Source organism: Poeciliopsis prolifica, unplaced genomic scaffold (genome assembly GCF_027474105.1).
Source record: "Poeciliopsis prolifica strain line A6 unplaced genomic scaffold, Auburn_PproV2 SCAFFOLD102, whole genome shotgun sequence".
Lineage (NCBI taxonomy): Eukaryota > Metazoa > Chordata > Actinopteri > Cyprinodontiformes > Poeciliidae > Poeciliopsis > Poeciliopsis prolifica.
This window is the reverse complement of record NW_026562477.1, coordinates 1,037,501-1,061,073: the sequence shown is the minus strand read 5'-3', so window position 1 is coordinate 1,061,073 and position 23,573 is coordinate 1,037,501. Positions and strand designations below refer to the sequence as shown.

Genomic DNA, 23,573 nt, shown 5'->3' with positions numbered 1-23,573 from the left:
CTTCTGCTTTAGCGTAACTTCCATTGTAGCACAATTTTGTTTTTGTAGTAATTCTATTTTAGCATCATTCAATCGAAATAGAATTAATTATAATCTCGCTAACATTAATTTTTGGTTTAGCGTTGTACTGAAACAAAAGTTATATTAAAATAAAATTTGAGTATTAGAAACTTCCATTTTAGCATAAAATCCATAACTGTGTTGAAACAAATAACTCCTCTGTGTCACAAATCTTTCCTTTCCTCATGATTACAAATGGCTGAAGTCTCTCAGGGCAGAGGAATAAATGCTCATTAGCATCCGCTAATGGCTAAAACCTTAAGATGATGCAGATGAAAATAGTCGCTTTGCAAAGTTGTCATGAATCCATGGGAGGTATTCCAATATAATCTGTGAAGAAATTGAACTGAACCCACATCGTCTCATTACTGGGACATTAGCCCAGAGTGATGACCCAGAATTAATCCACAAAGATGCTGAGGCTTTAAAGAAGCCATTTGCTAACAATAACACATTGTAACCGTAAGCAAACCGTTCTGGTTCTCCAGAATTTGTTTTTAAAACTGAGTTCTAAATCCAGAGGTATTATAAATTAAACATAAACCTACAGATTTTCTGCTGCCGGTTTGATCAGGATACATGTTTGTTTGACATTTACAGTTGTGTGAAGTTCACCTGCATGTGGCTGCAGAGCCTTTGTGCAGGTTTTCCCCTGTGGTTCTGACAGTTGCTGGAGGAATACAGATAAACTGACCCAGTTGTGAGGAAGAAAACTTTATCCTGCAGTTCATAACCAGAGGTTTGCTCCTGCTGGGGAGAAATAAGAGAACTTTCCTTTCAGTGCATAAACATATAATTGACGAACAGAAAATAAAGAAGAGATTAACAGCTCATCTTGTGATCAAAGCCAGCGGTGAGGAAGTGTCTGATCTCATCTGGAAATCCTCTGAACATCTTTGTTGTTGAACGTTTCAGCGTTTCATGGAGTTCATGAACAGCTTCCAGGCCGTTTATGCCATTCACCCGGATTTGTGGCGGTGCATCAGACTCCGCCTTTCTGTGGTTTTCTTCACATCTTTTTGATTGTTCGTTTGTGTAGCTGCTTCCAAGTAGGCCATTTCATGTTGGTGTGCCTCAGGGTTCTGTTTTGGAGCTCTTATTATTCTTAGTTTAAAAAATAAATTCTACAAAAAGCACCTTGAGAAAAAAGTGTCAATTCAACCAAAATCTGACATTTTAATAACGTTTCTGCTGGTTCTCCACATCCAGTTCTGATGTTTTTATTTGTCATATTTTGCAAGTTGTCTTTTAACGCCCTAATACACACACATTACATATACATCTATTTAAAATCATCCTTTGCAAGTTGCAAATCCCTTGGATGATATTTCTAATAAGTGCATAATATATTTTTATGTAATATTTACATTTAACACTTTTTAATGTGAGAACCTAAAAACCTTGTTGCTCCTGTTACACCTGCATATTTTTATTATTTCAAACAACCAGGACTCTGGAAAGACCTCCCCGTCTGTGAATTAGTAAAGTTAAAACTCATCTTTTTACAATTTCTTTTATGTGATGAACTTATCTTTAATGTGTAGGTGTGTGTGTGTGTGTGTGTGTGTATGTAGGTGTGTGTGTGTGTGTGCGTGTGTATGTAGGTGTGTGTGTGTGCGTGTGTAGGTGTGTGTGTGTGGGTGTGTGTGTGTGTGTGTGTGGGTGTGTGTGTGTGCGTGTGCGTGTGTAGGTGTGTGTGTGCGTGGGTGTGTGTGTGTGCGTGGGTGTGTGTGTGTGTGCGTGTGTGTGTGTATGTAGGTGTGTGTGTGTGCGTGTGTAGGTGTGTGTGTGCGTGTGTGTGTGTGCGTGTGTATGTAGGTGTGTGTGTGTGTGTGCGCGTGTGTATGTAGGTGTGTGTGTGTGTGTGTGCGTGTGTGTGTGGGGGGGGGCGGGGTGTGTGTGTGTGTGTATGTGTGCGTGTGTGTGTATGTGTGTGTGTGTGTGCGTGTGTATGTAGGTGTGTGTGTGTGTGCGTGTGTGTGTGTGTGTGGGGGGGGGGCGGGGTGTGTGTATGTGTGCGTGTGTGTGTATGTGTGTGTGTGTGTGTGTGCGTGTGTATGTAGGTGTGTGTGTGCGTGTGTAGTGTTTGTGTGTGTGCTTGTGTGTGCGTGTGTGTGTGTGTGTGTGTGGGTGGGTGTGTGTGTGTGTGTGTGGGGGGGTGTGGGGGGTGTGTGTGTGTGTGCGTGTGTGTGTGTGTGGGGGTGTGTGTGTGTGTGTGTGTGTGTGTGTGTGTGTGTGTACAGCATTTTGTGAATTATTCTGACTGGTTAAGGTAAAATGCATCTCTAAGACAATGAGTAAATCCTCCTGCAGGTTTCATTTAAACAGCAGAATGGAAAAAGTGGGGAGAGCTGCAAGCAGCTGGCATTATTGTGCTTTATTAACCCTTTAAAGGCAGAAATCCCAGGACCTGACCCAACGACAGGCCCACGAAGCCGCCATGAAACAAATCCTCACTGCAGAGTTTGTTCAGACAGGGCATGAATTCCCAAACTCCCAGATACACACACACCCACACACACACACACAACACGAGAAAAAAACACTAAGGAGAAGGAAGAGGAGGGGGAAACAAATTAAATCCTGTTAAATTGTTTTTCCATAGCCAGTGGGCTTGGCACAGGCCTCTCACACAGACATGCAGGAGATGCAAGATAAACAGAGCAGCCTGAGATGCAAGAAAGTCCCTGGAATTTCAGCCACTTTTTCTGTTTCATAAAAAAATTCCAAACTGCCAAGCAGAAGACAAACTCGTGTCCTCGCCCGGTCTGATTGATCACATCCTTCTGGGATGTTTGCCGCATTGATAAGCCTCCTCTCCGCCTGGCACCAGCTTCACTGCGGAGGAGAAGCTGCAGTCTGCGCTCCGGCAGACGTATCTGGGTCAGCGTCTTCTCCGGGTCCGGGCCGCTCCTCACCTCAGCATGGAGAAACCTCAGCTCGGCACCACAGGAGAGAATCGGGAAGAGGGTGAGGGATACGGCACGCTTGGCCAGGAATAGCTTCCTGAGTTAAAAAGGAGCAAAGCTAATGTAAGGCCAGGACACAGCAGCCAGCTGCTGCTGAGCGGAAATAAGGACAAGCTTTCCTGCACTTGCATCACAGCAAGCAGCTGCAGAAGTATTCACACCACTTTAACTTCTGCATTTGCAGCTTTTGGAGCGTTTCTACCAGGTTTGCACGTTAAATTCAGATCATTTTGATAAAACGGCTCAAGATTCATTTCCTTTGGAATTAATCTATAAAGTGTTTTGGGGAATTTGAATTTTTGACCTGATTCTCAGTCAGGTTGGAGGCTGAGCACTTGTCAATGTCTGTTTTCAAGTATTTCCACAGATTATTCATCGGATTTAGATTTAGACTTTGACTAGGCCATTCAGAAACCCAATGCAAAGGCATTAAAATCATTGTGAGTCGTAGACATAGCATTTTCTTTATGACAACTGAAATCAACATAGTCACTTGGTTATGCTATAAAACGGCCAAATGTGACTTTAAAATACATAAAACTGTCCCTTTAAAGTCGGTGTTAGTTTTGGGTTGATGAGTCATTTTTGAAGATCAACATGGAAAAGTGAGGAAGTGATCACCGACTTCAGGAAGTCATCAACATCAGTAAATAGAGGCTCCACTGAACTGATGGATAATGATAAATATTTGGAGATTGTTCTTCATAACATTTTCTCCTTTAAGTCACATTTTGGTCCAAAACCAGCTGGAAACTGAGTTTTTAGTTTCTTCTGAGTTTATGTCTTAGAAAAGTTTTATTGAATCTGTTTTAAGGTTTTGGATTATTGCGCGGTATGATTATCTGTCACTGCTCACTAAAAGCATGCTGGGTAGTAAAGAGTCAGATAGGAAGGACTTTAGAGGTAAACTGTTATGTTTAGACTACGGCTACAGCTAGTGATTACTTTAGTAATCGATTACTCTATCAAATATTCTCACAATTAATTGTAAAAAACATTTGGCACATTCTGCATTTCTGTTGCACCTCTGCACATTGCAGTCTGTTGATGCTGAATGATCAAACTTGTGATGTTTTGTTCATAATATGATGTTCCAAATGCATTTCCCATTGGAGACAATAAAATTACACCCAAGTGTCAGAGTGGTGGACGTCCGTGTCCCGGCCGGTGTCCGCTGGTCCGTCCTGTCTGCAGGGTCCGTTGGTCCGTCCTGTCTGCAGGGTCCGTTGGTCCGTCCTGACTGCAGGGTCCGTCGTCCGTCCTGTCTGCAGGGTCCGTTGGTCCGTCCTGTCTGCAGGGTCCGTCGGTCCGTCCTGTCTGCAGGGTCCGTCGGTCCGTCCTGTCTGCAGGGTCCGTTGGTCCGTCCTGTCTGCAGGGTCCGTTGGTCCGTCCTGTCTGCAGGGTCCGTTGGTCCGTCCTGTCTGCAGGGTCCGTCGGTCCGTCCTGTCTGCAGGGTCCGTTGGTCCGTCCTCTCTGCAGGGTCCGCTGGTCCGTCCTGTCTGCAGGGTCCGTTGGTCCGTCCTGTCTGCAGGGTCCGTTGGTCCGTCCTGTCTGCAGGGTCCGTCGGTCCGTCCTCTCTGCAGGGTCCGCTGGTCCGTCCTGTCTGCAGGGTCCGTTGGTCCGTCCTCTCTGCAGGGTCCGCTGGTCCGTCCTGTCTGCAGGGTCCGTTGGTCCGTCCTGTCTGCAGGGTCCGTTGGTCCGTCCTGTCTGCAGGGTCCGTCGGTCCGTCCTCTCTGCAGGGTCCGTTGGTCCGTCCTCTCTGCAGGGTCCGTTGGTCCGTCCTCTCTGCAGGGTCCGTTGGTCTTCATGATGCTGGCTGTTCTCTAAGGAACCTCTGAGGCCAGAAACAAAACATCTGGGTTTAAAGTGCGATTAAACTAAACACAGCTGGACTACGTTTACTTATTAGGTAACTTCTTCAAGCAGTTAGCACCACGAGATTTTATTTAGAAGGATCAGAGTAAAGTGGCCTGATTATGGTTTACTATTTTCAAATATTTATTGGTAAAAACCAAAAATAATGTGGAAAAGCCTGATTTTCCCTGGGCTTCATAGTACTTTGCTTTGGTTTGTCATAAAATCCCAATAATTCCAGAGAAGTTTATGGTTGTTAGACGATAAAAATGTGGAAAAGTTGCAAAGAACTGCCAACGCACAATGGAAATGACGACAGCCACACAAACGTGGATGTTTTTAAAATTTATACAGTAACAAAATATACATTCAGGCCTGTCAGAACACAGCGGGGCAGCCGGATAAATTTCAGCATTAATTTTCCCCAAATGCCAAGAAGAAGCAAAGAGAAGGCAATCTGATGGATTTAAGTTCAAATCTCCCAGAAGTCATTTCCATCTGAATCTTCAGCTTTTCCTTCTTCCCGCTTTTTCAAACTAAGTTTAAGTCTCCTCTCTGCCTTCTTCACAGAAAGAAAATAAGACTTGCATCAAAACATACGCATCACTGCAGCTTTCCTGACACTTTTCACATTAATCCCAATTATAAAACAATCTGAATGCCTTTCTGTTGCTAAGAGAAATACTCGGTTTTATTTTTGTGAGATTTGGCTCCCTGTTCCAGTTAATTAAAAGTGACGACAGTGATGCACCTGCTGGATGCTTGTGAGCTCAATTAGTACCTCAAAGATGTGTCCAAGCATGCAGAAAGGAAAGCGGGACATCAGGATAATGGAGTTCTTATTTAAAGCGTCTGTTTGTGTCTCTGTTAGTTACAGAGACATTCCAGTTCAAACTCAGAACAAACAATCTGCTCACACGGTAAACAGGCGCTGAGAGGTGGCGGTGGCACTGGTGCGCTCCGGCTGGCAGCACTGGAGAAGATCTGCAGCCCAGCGACACGAACGGAGCGGGAAGAGAGAGGAGAGAGTCCAACAGAGACGGCCGGAGAGGACAAATGGAGAAACAACGAGGACGAAGGATTTAATGAGCTGCTGGGTTTCATTCGGTCCGATGTGTCGGTCAGTCTGTAAACGGGTCGAAGCGTTCTTCCTGAGTGTCCACAGTTTGGTTTGCATCTGAATCAGAAAAGAAGAAAACGCTGGTCAGCAGGGGCGTCACTAGGATTTAAGGACCAACGTAACGTTTACAACACAGAGAAACTGCTTTTCCCCTTTTAAAATAGTTCATGGCATCAGAAACATCTTTTATACAAAATATGAGTCATTTAATATCAAAGCTTCTTCTGCTGCTGCCAAAAACGAACGAGGTGACAATATGTATCCTTAATATTTAACAATCCAGTGTTTTTAAACGGTTTACCGAACAAGAATCCAAGGAGTTCTGACATCATCATCGTCAAAATGCATGTTTTATGATGTTTACCTTTATCAAGTATGAAAAGAGCAGAAACAACAAACTACTACATTTTAGAAGATTGTAATAGGACTGACTTATAATATAGAGATTATAACAGAACTGTCCTTTTACATTATCTGCATTGCTGTGTATGTTTCATCCAGAGGTGTTCAGCTCTTTGCAGCTTCAAAATGAAGCACAGAAAATGTGATGAGTTCCTGGTAAACAGATTTTCTCAGGAGGTTTGATCACTGAGCACCGGCTGTTTGGATGGAGTCCGGTAAACTTATAAACCTCCGGAAGTTCATACCTGAAAAGCTGTTATTTGGAACATTAAGTTTCCATCAATTGTTTAACAAATCTCCATAAAAGTTTTATCTTCAACATTGAGTTGTCCCAATGTGCAAATCTAATGACTCATAATCAGCTTTGTGTCCCTGATTGTGATTGAAGATGAGAAGGAAAAGGAGAATCAGGGATGAAGACAGGTTGGAGAAGCTTTGTTTTAACTTTACATTTTAATTTAATCAAACTGAAGCTCCATAATCTGTCATTTTAAGAGCAGTAAGTGTGTTTGGTTCTGACTAAAGCAAGATGAGGATTGGCTGTTCCAAAACAGGAAGTCAGTGGGGAGAAGATAAAAGCGAACTCATTTGGAGCAAAAAAAAAAAAAAAACACATTGCTCATGTTTAAGTCATGCAAAGCAAACCTCAGGAAGACCAGCTCCCTCTCCTCCTTTCTCTTCCAGCCATGTTCCCTTCTTCCGCAGCAAACGCTCACATCAGAACCCAAGTAATCCGCCTACCGAGCCACTTCCTCCTGCCATCAGGAGCCGAAGCCCCCACATGGCAGAGCTGATATTTACCCAGCATGTTGGTGCAGATTAAAGAGCAGAAAGCTGAGCAACTGCTTCCATCCCGACAACCCCGGCTCTCCATGGAAAACAAATCCTGTTTGCGAACTGGCTGGGCCGGAACGTCACCTCGGTTCGGCGTTCAGTGTGAACCGCAAACAAACAAACAGCTCCGTCTCCCTGCCTGTTGCTAAGTTTCACTGAAATGTCAACAGCAGTAAAACAGCGGACACAAACAGGAAGAAGAAATGTGGAAACCAGCGGCTTGTGACGGCTGGAGTGCAGTTTGCTGATAGTCATGAAAACCGGGTTCCTACACTTTTTAATTAGTCCAGAGTTTTCCAGAGTTTTCTGTTGTTTTTTAAATGCAACAAACAGATGTTCACAATTAATTTATGACTCATAGTTCTACAGCTATCAGGGTCTGAACATGGAACCTGGAGATGAAGAGGATGGACGGACTGATGAAGAATCTTTCTGTTTATCTGACCCCATGACCCCGTGACCCCGCCAGCTCACCCTGCAGCATCACGGCTCCCGGTCTGAAGACACGTCGCCGTCCGCCCCGCTGCTGGCGCCGGGGTCCTGCCTGGGCCGCAGCGAGCTCTTCTCCCGGCCCGACTCGGACGAGCCTTTAGCGCGCGTCTTCTCCTTCCTGAGCTGCTGCTTCTCCAACTTGGAAAGCTGAAGAAACACAAACAGAAAAAGACAGTTTGTGGTTTCACATTTTATCTTTCACGTAGTTTACCTGCACAGAGTAAATCTGTGTCAACCTCTGAATAGTTTAAAAGTGGCTCTTTTTTCTTCTGAATTATTGAAACCTTTTTCTCTGGAAGGAAAGAAAACAGGGACGTGTTGATGCCAGGTTTCCGATGCGCCGTCCAACATGGAGACGATTCCCAACCCAACAGAAAAAAAACACTTCCTGCTCGCTTTACTGAGAGATAAAACAAAATGATACATGTAGTTCAAAACAAGGAGCTGGTTACTGGAAAAAAAATGATTGAAATGACAATAAATCATATTCTGGTTTGATCCGTACACGGTGACCAGAGGGCAGCCGTCATTTCAACCCTCAGCTGGAAGTTTCTGATTCAGCTGCTGTTTATGGAGAGACATGCAGAGAATCTGCTCCTCAACCGGAGGCTGTGGCACAGTTTGCGCTTCATTAATCTAATTTTACATAAACAGCAGGTGGGCCAATAAATCGGCCTGACTTCCAAACTTTTGTGAGATCACCGACTGGTCGCTCGGTTGACCTGGAGACCTTTGTTGTCTTATTACTGTTTATAATAAATGCCATAAGTGCCAACATGACGACTCGTTCCTGTATATTTTTATTAGAAATTATCTGCTTTTTTTTCTCCAAAAGGTCTAAACAAGTTTTATTTGGCTGGACTGAATAAAATGTAAAAATTATGACAGTAAAAATTACTCTAAAATCAAAATAAAACCTGAAAATTTTTTATTATTATTTAATTAGTCAATGATTTTTTTTCTATGTGTTCATTGTTTTATCTTGTTTAATTTCTGTTTGTGTTTTTAATATCTGCTCTAAATTTCTTTACATTTCTCTCTAAAGGACTTTGAATTGTCTTGTACAAAACATGTGCTATAACGTTTTTATAAAAGGATGCCTTCCCTTGAATTAATATAACTGGGATATATTTAGGATAAATTCAAGTTATTTTCTCTGGCTAAACTTTTCTTTAGCGGTTCTGTTGTTGGGAAGCCTGCAGACTGCTGGCCAATCTTCTCAAATCTCTAATTTCTTTCTAACTGCTGTCTGTTTACAAGAGAAATGAAATAAACACACAAATCCTGTTATTGATCTGAGCTTCCTGCTGACTCAGCAGAACCAGAAAGTGGGTCTGCACTGGTCCAATCGCGACCCTTCACCCCCCACCATTTGCAGCCTCTCCTCGTCTTCATCTTCATCTGCGATGCAGGAAGCACGGAGGCAGAGAGCTGATGAAGTCGTCAGCCGACATGCGACGTCCCGGCCGCTAAAACTTTCATGGCTCTCTGGGACTTACTGTCATCTCACAAAATCCAAAGCCTTGCGTAACAAATTACATTATTTAAACAGCATAAAAACTTGTATGGAAGCGGTTCCGATGATGTAACGTCTGATTAGATCATGGAGGTGAACATATATGTTGTTTGTTCTGAAAAGTTACAGACACTAAACTCTGGATCCCGAGCAGATAAAAGCCTCCACTAACACGATCAAACGTTACATAATCCCAGAGAGATGATCCGCCGCTGCAGCTCCCAGCGACCAGCGGGGTGGGTTTCATCGCCTCCATTGTTTACTGTCAGCCTGACCCCGCCCGGGACTCAATCCCTGATTTATGGAAAGAAAGGAGCAGTGTCTGCTGGCTGTCGCTGCAACCCCTCCACCCACTGAACTGAGCCAAGCTCAGCCTGATGGCCGCCCTGTTTATCCCCATGTTTGGCCCCGCTGCCTCTGCTGCTAAACATCCCAAACAGACAAGATTAAAATTCAGCCGATTGCCTGACTATCCGTCCTTTCGGGGAAATGGCTGAGCAGACAGAGATGGAGCGAAGCTCAGCAGCAGGAAGACAAAAAACTAAAACATCTTACAAAACAATGGCTGCTGTTTCTCACATGTTACATGATTTAATGTTTGATTAAATAAATTTGAACTGAATTGAATTCAGCTACAAAGTCAATGCGCAAAATTTGTCAAATTTATGTTTTAGATGCCAAAAAAGGTAAATGTTATAAAAATCACATTTAAAGAGGAGTGACAAAAGCAAATGAAATAGATAAGAAGAGCTTGGTAACAACAGTAAATGTTACTGTGTAATATTGTCTCTGCCACCTGGATAACAAACAGTTAGCATGTTATAAAAGTAATGAGACTTTCATACAGCAATAATTCTTCAGTCAGAGGCCTCTTCAGATTGGTTGCAAGACTGACTGCTATTGGAGAGCCTTCCTGCTCAAAGCGTCACCATCCACATACTTGGACATCTAACTTCCCTTTGGGAAAAATATTTTTCAAATTAAAATCAATTAAAAAAAATTTGAGATCCAAATTTGATTTAATTAAAAGAGTTTCTAAAGATTCCAATAAGCTCTCCAAACGTTTGCACCTGAATCTGAAACTTTTTTTAAGCACAAATTCTCTTTATCTGGAGAATAAATTGCTTAAATCCATAATTTCACACCCAGGCCACATCTTAGATCTTTGACAGGCCCTCTAAAATTTACCCTGTGTGCAACAGATACATTAGGTCTTCAATATTCAGCCATTTATTCCCAGTCCAAAGATGTAAAGAAGAAATCAAGTCTCAAATAAATCTAATGTCTTTCAGAGAGCCGTCTGTAAAGCGGCGCTTCCTTCCAGCATGAATGTCTGAACATATATTAACTCTTTCTGATGCTCCTGCGTCTCAGAGGAGGAATCCTGGCGAGTCCTTGTTTTATGAAGCATTCATGTTTTAAAAAGTGACGAGCTCCCAGGAGGAGGAGTCCTGCAGAAAGCTCGCTGCAGCACACCGCCTCACTGCAGCACACACTGCCTCGCTGCAGCACACACCGCCTCGCTGCAGCACACACTGCCTCGCTGCAGTACACACTGCCTCGCTGCAGCACACACCGCCTCGCTGCAGCACACATTTCGTCATTTTATTATAATACTCTACTTTTATTTTGGTCCTTTAAATATCATTATTTACATGGAAATTTAAATATCATTGTTCAACATTAGATGATAAAGTTTTGATCAGTTACTCAGTACTTGGGGAAACGTTTTACCCAATACTTTGTTTTTTACTTTTAATTTAGTAATTTTTTGAATGGCTACTTTTCAGTTTAAAAGTAAGTTTAAGTTCAGCAGCTTTCAAACAAAATTGACGAAATAAAAAATGAAATCTGCCTGATGAGTGTCACTGCTCTTGATCTGAGCTGAACCCCTCTGCTGATGAAGGTGACTGATGAAGATGACTGATGAAGATGACTGGGTACCTGTTTGGGGTCTGTGGGAGCAGACGGTGATGTCAGCTCCACTGTAACTGGACCGTCGTTCTGGATGTTGACCTGCATGCTGGCCCCAAACTTCCCATCTGGAAAACAAAATGGAGGACGATAAATCATGTGTTTTTCATGTGCTTGCCGAGTTCGGCTGCAGTTAAGAGGGAAGATAAAAAGAGGCGGACAAGGACAGCAAGTTTCACTCGAACTGCTCTCCTTTCTTCTCGCAGGTTTCTTTAAATTGATGACACCATCTGCACAATGAAGCTGTGGGAGAAAACTGATGCATCATCATGTTTTCCTCTCCGGAGGATGTGGGGAGGGGGCTAATTAGGAAGGCTCACGCCTCCCTTTGCTGGGACGAGGTGTCCTCCTCACCTGCTCCCCAGTGGGCTGACCCAGTTCACTGCCACCGCCGCTTCCAGCTCCTGACCGCCACAATGACGTGGCGTTGACGGCAGGGGGACGCAGTGCCGCTCCAAACCCAACGGAGGGAAAATTCACACTTTGATTTTAACTGTGAGGAAATGAGACAATGGAGGTGACGCGGCTCCGATCGGCGACAATAAACCCGACTTTAACGACCGGCGTGTTGTCACATTATGACATGAATGTTCTCAAATGTCCCTTTCATTTCAGCAATTTCATACCTGAAGGTTTCCATACAGAAAGCACAGCCTGTTCCCAATCAAGGGCTTTAGGAATCAGGTCTTTTTCCAACATTGTTTCCATAAAACCTGCATCAGTATGGAAATGCTCTTCTGATCATCTTCAGAAGAAGCTGAGGTTTGGTAAGTCTGCATCGCTGAAGAATGAAGTTCTATCTCAATATCGATCAACATCTGTATCTGATATTAGAAAAACATTTCTAGATTGGGTGTGAGTGACAATGTGCCCCATAAGGGCAGATCTATTCATCCTAATTCTATGCTTTGTGCTCTGAGTGACATCAAGCTTAATATTTATTTATTTTTTTTATTGAACTTTCTGAACCATTTGAAAGGTTTCTCATTTATTTTTACATATTTGTTCAAGCGGTGCCATTTCTGTCAGTTTTGGTTTATTTATTTTACAGTGACTGTTTTACTGCTAATTGCTCTGATGGAACAAATGAAAGTTGTGTTGTTGTAGCATCTTTGACCAGCTTGTGAAGCTATGCGTGTGTTAGTGTGCTGCACAGTTATCACATAAATGTGAAATTTGCATTTATGTCTGTGTTTAAAAAAGAAACGTTTCAATTATGATCAGGTTCTGTTAAAGAAAAACAGCTGAACTGACTGAGGACTGAACCTCAGATATTTAAATCAGTATCAGAAGTGAAAAAAGTGCATTGGTGAATCTTTCTAGCATTTCTGAGGACACTTTGGGTCCTCAGTACCAACTTAGTCCAGTCTTTTTGACTGCAGTGGACACATCTGGAGCAGGTTACTGCACCTTATCACAGAGCTGATCGTTTAATTGTACGATGATTGTGTGTTATGTTAAAGATTTAGCTGATTCAACTCAGTTCTGCAGCTTTTCCTCTCAGTTCACTCAGAAGTGATGGTTTAAAGCCTCGTCCTTGGTTGAGATCCCGCCCACCTTTGATGAGCTCAGGCCTGTAGGCGCTCCTCATGCTCTCCAGGATGCTGTTGTAGAAGGGCTGGGCGAGCTCTGCCGGCATGGCGGCGTGGAAGTCTGGTTTGTTGCCCTTCAGGATGCACTGCAGGGTGAACTGGCTCACACACAACACCTCCAACTCTCTGTCCATAACACTCTTGGCCCACGCCCGGCCGCTCTCGTCCTCAAACAGCCGCAGGTTCAGGATCTTTCTGACCCTGAAGACACACAGTGCTTATGAAAAGATGAAGAAGCAAACTGATTCAAAGTTCATTTCATCTGTATCTATGGACATGTTTGCAAGATGGGTTTACACTTACATGTACTCAGCATCTCTCTGCGTGTCATCTGCAGAAATCCCGAGCAGGACGCAGATTCCTCGTCCAATGGAGCTGACCTGCTCCCCTCCCACTGCAGGACAATGAAAACAGAAACAGCCTTTTCAACAACACCAGGAATTCAAGAACTCTTTGTGCTCACACAGTTCAGAGCTTTGGTTCACCTGCATGTCAAGGTTCTGATGAACATTTTCCAGCCAGGAGATTTTTGGGTTTATTTTCAGCAGAGAGTGAGTGAATGTATCAAGAATGTATCATTGTTAGAAAGAGATCACAGAGATTGGAAACAAATATTTTATCACTTTATCTCAAAGGATTCATCCCTCCATTTGTTGATTGTACTTATAGTTATTCTTGCAGGGTCAAGAATGACTGCAAATTTACAATTTAATTACTGATATGCAATAAATAATTTTTACATTAGTGTGAAAAAGAAAGAAAAAAAATCTTTCTTTTGATGATGTATTGATTAATATGCATTGCCCTGATTTTATAAATAAATAACACAAACTAATAAAGTATTCTATAGATTATTATCAGAATAAAAGAATATTAGTGGCAGCTGTTCTTGCAAATTCTATTTGTTGGATTAATCAGTTAAGTTACAGAAATAAAATTAAAACATCAGTTCCTCAAATAAAAAGTTATTATTAATATTATTATTATAAAAACGCCATTATAATTGTAATGTCATTTAATTATTATTTCAGTGTATTTGTGATGGTATTTACAATAATTAAGAGTAATTTCTAAACTATATTTTTAAATACTTCAGCGGTGACTTTTCTTATTTTTCCTTTTATTTTTTCTAGCGATCTTAACCTCTGCGACTCCAACAGACCTGAAATAAACATTTTATTGTCTGAATCGAGTCCAGTTTAATCTGAATCTGAACAGCAGATGTAAACAGGATTAAAGTGAAACTGAATTATTGTAACTGTTACTGTAAAACGACATGACCGCCTACATCCAGCAGGATTAACTGCGTCTGAATCAATTGTCATATTCATCATTATTCAGTTGTATGAACTTGTTTCCCTTGAGCTAAAAGTCCAGTTTTAGATAGCAGCGGTCTGACGCCGCCCCATTCATTTCAAGTGGGATGCTAATGCTAACGGGGCTAACTCGGCTAGCTGGTCATGGCAGCTACTACCGGCTGTCTGCCGATTGTCTTCGACTATTTCAGCTACAGATTCCGACTCCGTCCGCTCGGCTCATTCAAAGCTCACCTGTCACACTCGCTTTGGTCACCCGCTGGATAATCGCTCTCATTGTTGTGCTTCTGCAGGACAGCACGCTGTCAAAGCTTCCGGTCAACTCCTGCACTCAGTGGTAGTTTGTTGACATCTAGCGGTGGAAGTTGGAAACACAACAACGCCAGCTGAAGCCAGAAAGGAATTTTTAAATAATTTTTTTTTAGGGGAAACGTATTTACATTTTGTCTTGTCTCTATCATCTTCATTGTCATATTTGTTGTCACCATCAGCATTTTTATCATCATCATCATGCTTTTTAGATTTGAATAAATTATTTAAAGTCCGACAGATTCCATATTTTGAGAATAAGCGTTCACTGCAGCTGTTGATTAGAAGAATTAGGAGGTAGTTTAATTTCTCATTATCTCATTACTTCAAGCCATGTTGCAGCACCACAGCATCATTCTGCCATCATCTGAAAGTTGGTGTAGTTTTCTAGCTTTGACTTGTCAAATATATTTCTAATTGTAGTCAAATGCTGCTTTCAGCTCGTCTGTGTCTTAGTGACTCCTGTATTGTTCCTAACATTGAAATCAATTTAATTTAATTTGGGATAAATTGTTGAAACCTGTGAAACAAATAGGTGTCAAGCAGGACCATGACGTCTACCAGTTCAACAAAGAAGCAAATGGTCAAAGTATATAATATTCCACGAGGTAAAAAAACAACAAACAATTCAGATAAACAACTAAGAACCCAAAATGAATGGGAAATTCATACAAATTATAAGCTACTTATTTGTTCTTTTTCCAGAAATGCAATGATCTGTCACATTTAAAAAACACTTGATGTAATGAATTCAAGTATCCTTATTTTTAATTCACAAGAAGATAGTAGGTTGGTTTTTTTCTTCAAAATAATCAGCACATAAGAAATGTAGAATGCTGGTCATTTCACCTTTTCATGCTTTTTCCAAATGTGAGTCATAATCTGCTGGGAATTGGAGCCAAAATGAATTAAAGTGGTTGCAAAACATTTTTTGTTGTAGATGAAAGAACTGATTTGCAAAAATTCCTAAATATCTAGAGCTTTAATAAAATACTATGTGAACCTGATCACTGCTTTGTAGAGATGTTTTGCCCTTTTTTTGGCAAAATAATGAAAGACAACCTCTTCAAATATGCAAACATGGCAGCAAGTCTGTCTCTTAAATCATGTCCAGCAGCTACTTGTCTCCATCTCCATCTCCTGATCTTCCACTCAAGGACATGATGAAATTGTAGATCCTCCTGCTGTACGGGACGAAATCTTCCTTATAGATGATGGTAGTTTTGGAGTGAGCAGTTTCGTAGACATGCTTGTTGGGAATTTCTGGCTCTTCGAATGTTTGTTTCTCTGAGTTGAGGGGAGAAATAGTCAATGAGACAGAAGAAAACCAGCTTTAGTCACTAGTAGTGATTACTCCTTCTTTAAATCAAACAAATAAACAGATAACTACAGACGAATTACTTGTTTAGTATTCATTGGTGTTACTGTCCAATGTTTGAACAGACAGCTATGATAGAATCACCGTAAACCGACAACATCTTAAAATCAGATAAATTCCCAGTGAAGTTCTGAATGCCGCCTTTTAAAAGCTGATATCCATCAGAACGCTAAAGGGAACATTAAGACAAACCAGGTCGTCTTATTGTAGACACAGAATATTTTTCATCTCATGAGATGAAAAATCGTCACAGAAGAAAGCAACATCTCGGCTAATCGGGATTCTGTCTCCGTTTCCTCACCTGCCGGTTCGTCCAAACGACCTGTATATTTTAAAAACCGTAAGATCCTAATAGTGTCCAGACGCCCACGGCGTAAACTGCGGATACTCTGTAGTTCCACTTTATCGGGTCTTTGATAGTCATTTCGAGACTAAAAAACCGGAGGCTCTTAAACGTTGAACTGTCTGGGAATCTTCAGGTTAAACGTTCAGGAAGCCGCCATCACACTTCTTTCTCTATTCTCGTGGTTGGTATGGAGTTGCATTACCGCCACCTGCTGGCTCACACAACCCATTACAGTAAACTTTACTGCTTTAATATGTGGAGTTACTTTTTAGTAAGAAATACAGCTTTTTTTTTTTTTTAAATTGACTCTTTGAAAATAAAATCACGAATTAAAATAAGATCAAACAAGATGTTCAATAATTGTTCAATTGGTATCCACTAATTAAAACTTGCTAAACAACTAATTTGGATTATAAATTATTATGTTTTTTTTATTATAGAGAATAGCTAAACACATGTTTTACACCTTTGGTTTTGAAGCTTTTACACACAAAACAAGGAATAATACCTTGTGAAAATGTATTGTGGGCTTAAAAAATTCCATTACAAATACAAATTCAGATAAAAAAAGTAGTTTTAATGTAAAACAGCAACAACTACGATAATAGTGCTGATATAATAATAAAAAAGTAAATCAATATTAATAATGTAGCTTAGAATAAATGTCTGGTATTCAGCAATATCAAAATCTGAAGAAGAGCCTTGTCTCCTTTGCTGCTGCGTTCCTTCAGATGAGTCAGAAGAACCGACTCATCGCTCTGATTTATCTTCCTTCTGCCTACGATGTGAGGGCTAAAGGTCAAAGCTGTCACCTGATTTGCTTTGTGGCTTCTCTGAAACTCTCCACCCACGTTAAACCTCAATACCGACTATTGCTGAAACTCTCACTGTCAGACTTCTGTTTTGTTTCTGTCTTGAGTCCATTAGAAAAAACAGGGAGAGTTTTTTAAATGAGTCCAAGACCTGAGTTCCTTCAATAGTTTCAAAATTCTTCTTATCCGTAGCAAACACCAATGGAAATCATGCCTGTTTTATCACTGAGATGATATTTTGTCCCGTTCTCCCTGCAAACATGTCTGAGAATACTTCTGTCCCATTTGTGGTTTCTCAGAAAAACAAAAACAGAACAGAAGAGAAAATGAGCTTTACTGAAATCACTGACACCATCACATAAAATCAGAGCCTGGCCCATTTCTGTCTGCAGAGATCTGGAAACCGGGCTGTTCCACCACATGTCAGAAAACCGAGCCGAGCCTCTGAGAACCGAGCCGAGCCTCAGAGAACCGAGCCGAGCCTCAGAGAACCGAGCCGAGCCGAACCGAGCCGAGCCTCTGGGGAAGAATCACATCAGCAACGAAAGCACCAAGTCATAACAATTAATATAATGTGTAGAAAATAACAAAAAAATAATCAGACACATACAAATGCTAAGTTACATGGAAATTCTGGTATTATATAGAATAAAAATAAGTAACAAATACAAAATGAACAGGATGTGTGGTATCTGTTTGGTCATGTGACAGTGAAGCGCTGCCGGATTGTGAGGTTTAACTGAAGCAGAGAAACAACATCAGCAGTGAAGTTGTTTCTTTCACAGTGTCAAAAAAATAACAAATTCATTTTGTGCAAATCTTGCTTTGGGTCTGAAGCGTCTTAAACTCGGGGGCTTCTGGAACAAGAGGATTTATTGCCTGATTTTGACAGAAAACCTAATGAAACATGTTTCAGGAGCCGTGGGACACCTGAACATGATTCATCCAGCACGTGAAAATTTTGCTCAAAAAAACATTTTATCTTTTAACACAGAATTTAAAATTCCCATCAGTTCTGTTTAAGTGTCAGGATTTTCTTTAATTTTTCATCCACCAATCTCTCAAGAATGTGGGTCAGAATCCAAACTTGCCAGGACAAATTATGCCTGACAGATAATATTTAGCTGCTGGGTATGAGTTCAAATGGCACTCAGTCACGATTCCTTCGAATTAATAATTCTCCGATGGGTCTGGATAGAAAAAACATTATTATAGAGGCGAAAGAGAGTGACAGCTTCATCCTGGCTGGATAAAACTCCACCTGACTGAGTTCAACACAGCAAGGATCATTTGATTTGTCCTAAATTAACAAACTGTGTTGAAAGTCCTGTCAAAGAAAAATTTATTCACATTTCAGACAAGTTGGAGCAACAGTATCAGACTGGGATACGGCCTGGATATTAATCCTATTATTTGTTCTTTATTTAATTTTTTATTGTTTTTAACTGAGAATAAACAGCATTGATTACATTAACACAAGCTAATGTAACGTAATAAACTCAAAGTTTTACTTCCTGTTAAGGTTTAATTTTGAACTCTTTCCTGATTCTGGTTCATCTGATGGTTAACACATTTAGAGCAGATTTACAAATCTTTTTGTAGGCTGTAAGTTTGTGCTAATGAAAGTTTGTGCAGTTTTCTACTTCTTAAATGAGAAGAAAGTTTTTAGTCAACAGCTTTAGAAGAAGAAAGGACTCTCTTTACAGCTCCATGTGCAAATGACACAATGTCCATAACACCTTCAGGTGTCCACTGGTTCCAGACCTGAAGAACGATTGTGACACAATTTATCTAAAGGCAACTTCTCTGATGCCATATTGCATCTTTTCAATCTAAATCAAACTATTTTGTTGCTCTTGAATGTAAAATATTTTTTTGCATGTATTATTGAGAAATTGGAATGTATTGTGTAGAAATGTTTTTGCCAGCTTCACTGAGAAGAACAAAAACAAACCAGAACTCAGTGGTGATGAACTGAGCTCTGCTCGCCTCACTGCTTCTGCAAAGCCAAAAACATGCAAACGTTTCTTCCTGCTCTCCCAAACTGCAGCTCTTTGTCTCACTGATTCTGGTCTGAAAGACTCCAGTTCATCTTCAAAATCTCAAACATGCTGTAAACCTCAGACAAACAGAAGTCATTTCAGAGCAGCACAAGCTCATTGTCTCATCACTTTCACCATCTTCTGCTCTTTCTTTCAGCCTGGGGCCGTTATTTTCCTGCTCAGCCTGCAGCAGCGACCCCCCAACCTCCAGCCTCTGTCAGAACTTGTCGACTGAAGCTATGAGTCACGGAAAGCTAATACAAAAACTCTGAAGGCGCATGTGAGACCAGAAGCTGCACGTAGTTTCCACGGAGAACCTGGACTTTCCGTCTCTATTCCCTGATCTGGTCAGAGGAGAGGAGCTGGACGGGAAAACGCTGCAGAAATGATCTAACAGGTAAACTTAAATACAGGTTTTTAATGTGATAACAGGTGATTTTGTTGAGTAAAACCCCTGAAAGAGCCGATTCAGTGAGGCGATTTTCACCTGAATGAGTTCTGCGTCAAACAGAACTCATTTCCTTATGTCAGAAATGCAACATAAACATTTAATTATCTATAGATGCTGTAAAAAACAAAACTAAAATAGTATATATACTTTAAAACATACAAATAAATAATTAAATGAAATACAAGACCATAAAATTGAGCTCCAAATACATTCTTTACTAACAACAGACATTCAAATAATCTGATTATTTATTAGTCAGTTATTAATTGATTTATGTTTTTGTGGTTTGCAGAAAAATTATATGAAATGTCATACATTTAATATAATTTAATGATTTATTTGTGTGTAAAAATTGTTTGTCGCACAATAACAATTGTCTCAGAAAATGGTAACAAAAAAGTTGAAGATTTTGGAAATCCTGAGATCCGCAGCAGAAATGAAACTAAATAACAAAAATTATGTTGGTTAAAAATATTTATGCCATGATTAAAAAAAAACAACATACGAATTAATATTAAATTAAAACCCTTTAAAATCTGTTGATGCTGTCTCAGAGCTCCTTGTTGTCCTGACTAACAGAGTTAATAGAAATGCAAGAATGATTTTGAGGAATCATATTTTGACTTCAGGTCATTGTCTCTAACAAAAAAAATAATCCTAATTGGTGGAAAGTGACCAGGACGTGAGAAAATATGAGTATAATGATCATAAAAACGGCTGAAATGAACACCTGCCTGAAGCTGCTTTTGATTGTCATGTATAACGAGAGGAAATACCTGATACTTTCCTTTTGACATGACTGAAACCTCACACCTGCTCTCTCTGGGCAGATTCCTTTATTCAGCAGAATCACATTAATCAGCTCCGTCTGTCTGGAAGTCTTCAGGTTAAAGCTTTTAATCAATCAAGATGCCTTGATGGGAAAAAAAAAAAAGTTACACGGCCTCAGAAAAGTATGAATCGCCTCAGGTGGTAATAACACCTGAGCTCAGCATCATGAACATTTACCATTTTTATGCTCTAAAGTCTGCTTTGCAAAGTAAAGTGTTATTTATTTCCAGCTGCTGGATGGACCAGGTGACAGCAGTGAAGGTGGTGAGCTCAGGTGGAGGAGCTGCAGCCAGCAGCAGCTCAGGTGATGAGAGAGAAATTATGACACAACTTCATAACTCATAATGAAAAGTATACTGAGGTTGATCACATGTAAGGTTATTTTGCTGTCAGTAATGATATTTTAAGGATGTCATTTAAATGAGGGAGAAATACAGTAAATTTCATAAACTAAGTTTCATAAATTTATATTTTTGCAGCATTGATACAATCTGTTCATGCTGGAAACAAATATTAAAACAGAAGTTGGATTTAATTATTCACTGTTGGTTTTTTTTTCTACAGTGGTCAAAAAATCAGTGACAACCTCTGGAGTTACATCACAAAGTAAGCTTTGCTGTTTTCACACCTCAAAATCCAACATGGCTGCTGAAGGGACAGTTTTGTTTTTAGTCTTTTTAGTTCTTTGTATCTCATTACAGCAGAAATGACTTACAGGAAAGTAAGTAATTGATGGATTTAAGTTTTAAGTTGTAAAAACATGTCAAACCAGAAAAACAATGATAAATTTGTATCAGTGCTAATCAGACTTCTCATCATTTATTCCAGTAAAAACTAAACATGATCTAGTTTTTTTCATTTTTAATTGAATAAGAAAAAACTAATTAGCCAGCAGCAGAAATATGTGCATGTAATAAATTGTTGTTATCAGAGTGGAAGATGTGCAGACTTACAGTAATAAAACATGTTAAGACATGCGGTTTGGGAATGTTTCCAACTTACAAAAAACTCAAACATTACTGCTCACTTTGTAAATCATATATTAACTTTGCCAGTTCAGTCTTGCAAATGAAAATTGGTTTCAGGAATCTGATGTTTTCCACTCAATGTTCCCTCCAGGAATTTCACTTTAATAAACTCTGATGGGAAAAACACAGAAAGAAATCTGATATTTTCTGATTTCTCTCTTTGTTTTCAGGTGATTTTGCTTCCAGCTCCGGTGGGTCAGGTGGAACAAGCAGTTCAGTTCTGATCAAATCCAGCAGCTCCCACCGCAGTGGATCTGGAGCAGGGAACGTACGCATCACCAACATAGGAACTTCTTCTGCCCAGTCCTCAGGTGAAAGGTCAGGGGCCTCAGGGTCTTCAGGGGCCGCTGTGGCCTCCGGGAGAGGAGAGCGGTCTAAAGAGGCAGGTGGAGGGTCCTCTAGCATTTCCTACAGTTTTGGAAGTGGAAGCAGAGAAACTAAAAAAGAAGGGGGTCTTGGTGCTGTGACCGTTTCCACTGTGACCAAAAGCAGCTACGCATCAGGAGGGTCCAGGGAAGGAAAGAAGGGCTCATCATCCTCTGGCATTACATACTCAGCCTCCAAAGGAGAGGAAGAGTCTGACCACCATGGCAGCTGCTCTGTCAGACGTCTTTGACGGTTCGTCACAGATCACGTCTTCTACTGTTTGCGGTTTCAATGCAGGGCAAGTTTTCATTTGATGCTTCTTGTGCTTCAGAAAGCTCTGATTCTTCCCTGGAGTACAGCAGGAAGGTATGGTATGTGAATTTTCTGTCAATGATTATACTGGCAGGTATAACTGATCTCAGTTGGGAGAATTGATCTTGGTTTGATTTTTAGGAAGTTCAACTGCAACTTCAACTTCACTAGAGGAGAACTCAAAGCAGAGGTGCACTAATGGCCTTTAAACAACATTTTTACAATTAATTTTAAATGATCAGCCTAAGGTAAGATAGAAGTAATTACTTTTCTTTGTTTTTAGAGAGTGAGATCAGAGCCAGGCTCCAAAGTGCTTCACCTCCAGCCAGATGTGAGTCCTTCACTGATTTGGCTTCTCACCTCTAAACATCCAACCTGAAGCTGTTCACTTCTGTGGATCAGATTTAAAACCCAGTCATGACGGAGTTTTTGGCATTTTATCGCAGGGACGGAGCTGGATGACGTGAAGCGCCTGCTGAGGGGAAACCGCTCCACCAGCACCAGCCCCACCCAGTCCCCCAACAACACACTGCCCATTCCCAAGAAGGCCAGTGTGGAAGCCAAGGCAACACCGGAGAGCTCCTCAGGTCCCATCGGTCAGCTGGAGAGGAACGTACATCTGTGCCAAGCACAGGAGAGCGTTTCATCCGTTCACCGTGTTTTGTGTTTTGTTGTAGATCAATACGGCAGCGTTTGGTCAGGAGATGTGAGCAGCGGATATTACAGCTCAAACCCCAACAACTACACCACTGCCTCCCATCTTTACCCATTAGGTCAGTCACAGAAAACACTCACAAACATCTTCACTTTTAACAGTGTGTTAAAGAAACCAAACAAGATGCAAAATGTTCCCATGTGCAACAGACTTTATAAACCCTACAGACTTTCAGAGCTTATTCCCTAGTTCCTACTTTGGAATAAACTCTTGGAAGTGAAAAGTTTTCCTCCAAGGTGCTTTCCTGGAACTTACATGAAAATTGTATAAATTGGTGGAATCTCCCTGTTGGTGACATGCGAGTCCCAGGAAAATTTTCTAGGAATGGCACTGTTTGTACCAGAAAGCTACGTTGAAAGTTTCCAGAAAGTACCTTGTAATTCCAGAAAATATAAAAGCTATAAAATGTGATCACCATGGAGGTTAGAGATTTCTTTTGTTATAGCGACTAAAAATAAAACACTGAGAGAAAATATTATAAACATGATCAAATATGATCCAGATAATCTTACAACCAAGAGTTTTCTCCCAAGATTTTGACAATAGTTATTTAGCAAAACTCAACAATTTTGCATCTTATAAAACAGGATCAAGTGAGTTTGCATTTTAGCGACTAAAATCTTCAATGTTCAGAAAGAAAACCAGACAAAATTCTAAAGTTATAGCAAACTCATTAAAATTGTTGTTTTCTGTCAGAAATTTACTCATACAAAACACTTGATGGCATTTAAATAATCAACATGATTCACAGTGATATGACAGAAACATGATGGTTTAACTGAGAAATGTTTGATGGTCCATGGCTGCCATCTGTGACAGATGGGTCAACCGGTCTGCTGTGTTCTGTCAGGTGC

At 40.8% G+C, this 23,573-nt stretch overlaps 1 protein-coding gene and 1 pseudogene across 2 annotated transcripts; one reads left to right on the top strand and one right to left on the bottom strand.

Moving 5' to 3' along the window:
- Positions 1-4,845: 4,845 nt before the first annotated feature.
- Positions 4,846-14,481, bottom strand: dtd1 (D-aminoacyl-tRNA deacylase 1). 2 transcript variants are annotated; one of them, XR_008605112.1, is made up of 7 exons: positions 14,364-14,461; positions 13,117-13,207; positions 12,779-13,014; positions 11,192-11,289; positions 7,714-7,878; positions 5,803-6,060; positions 4,846-4,863 (listed from the first exon to the last, which is right to left on the bottom strand). XR_008605112.1 is itself a non-coding variant. In XM_055023508.1 (6 exons), the coding sequence occupies exons 1-5, from the start codon at positions 14,404-14,406 to the stop codon at positions 7,723-7,725; spliced, it is 624 nt and encodes a 207-aa protein (XP_054879483.1). In that variant the 5' UTR covers positions 14,407-14,481; the 3' UTR covers positions 5,216-6,060; positions 7,714-7,722. The 2 variants fall into 2 exon arrangements, 1 of the variants encoding a protein (XP_054879483.1); XM_055023508.1 differs by lacking the exon at positions 4,846-4,863 and having other exon boundaries at positions 5,216-6,060; positions 14,364-14,481.
- Positions 14,482-19,302: 4,821 nt separating this feature from the next.
- The window catches only part of LOC129354030 (collagen alpha-1(XVII) chain-like), a 16,262-nt pseudogene continuing 11,991 nt past the window's right edge, over positions 19,303-23,573 (top strand).

Bases quoted from the DNA above. Each gene is read 5' to 3' on its own strand.
- dtd1 (XM_055023508.1), bottom strand. From the start codon at position 14,406: ATGAGAGCGATTATCCAGCGGGTGACCAAAGCGAGTGTGACAG. The intron at 13,015-13,116 runs GTAAGTGTAAAC...GTGTGTCTTCAG, and splicing joins CAGAGAGATGCTGAGTACAT to GGTCAGAAAGATCCTGAACC. The intron at 11,290-12,778 runs GTGGGCGGGATC...TTTGTTTTCCAG, and splicing joins CAGGCCTGAGCTCATCAAAG to ATGGGAAGTTTGGGGCCAGC.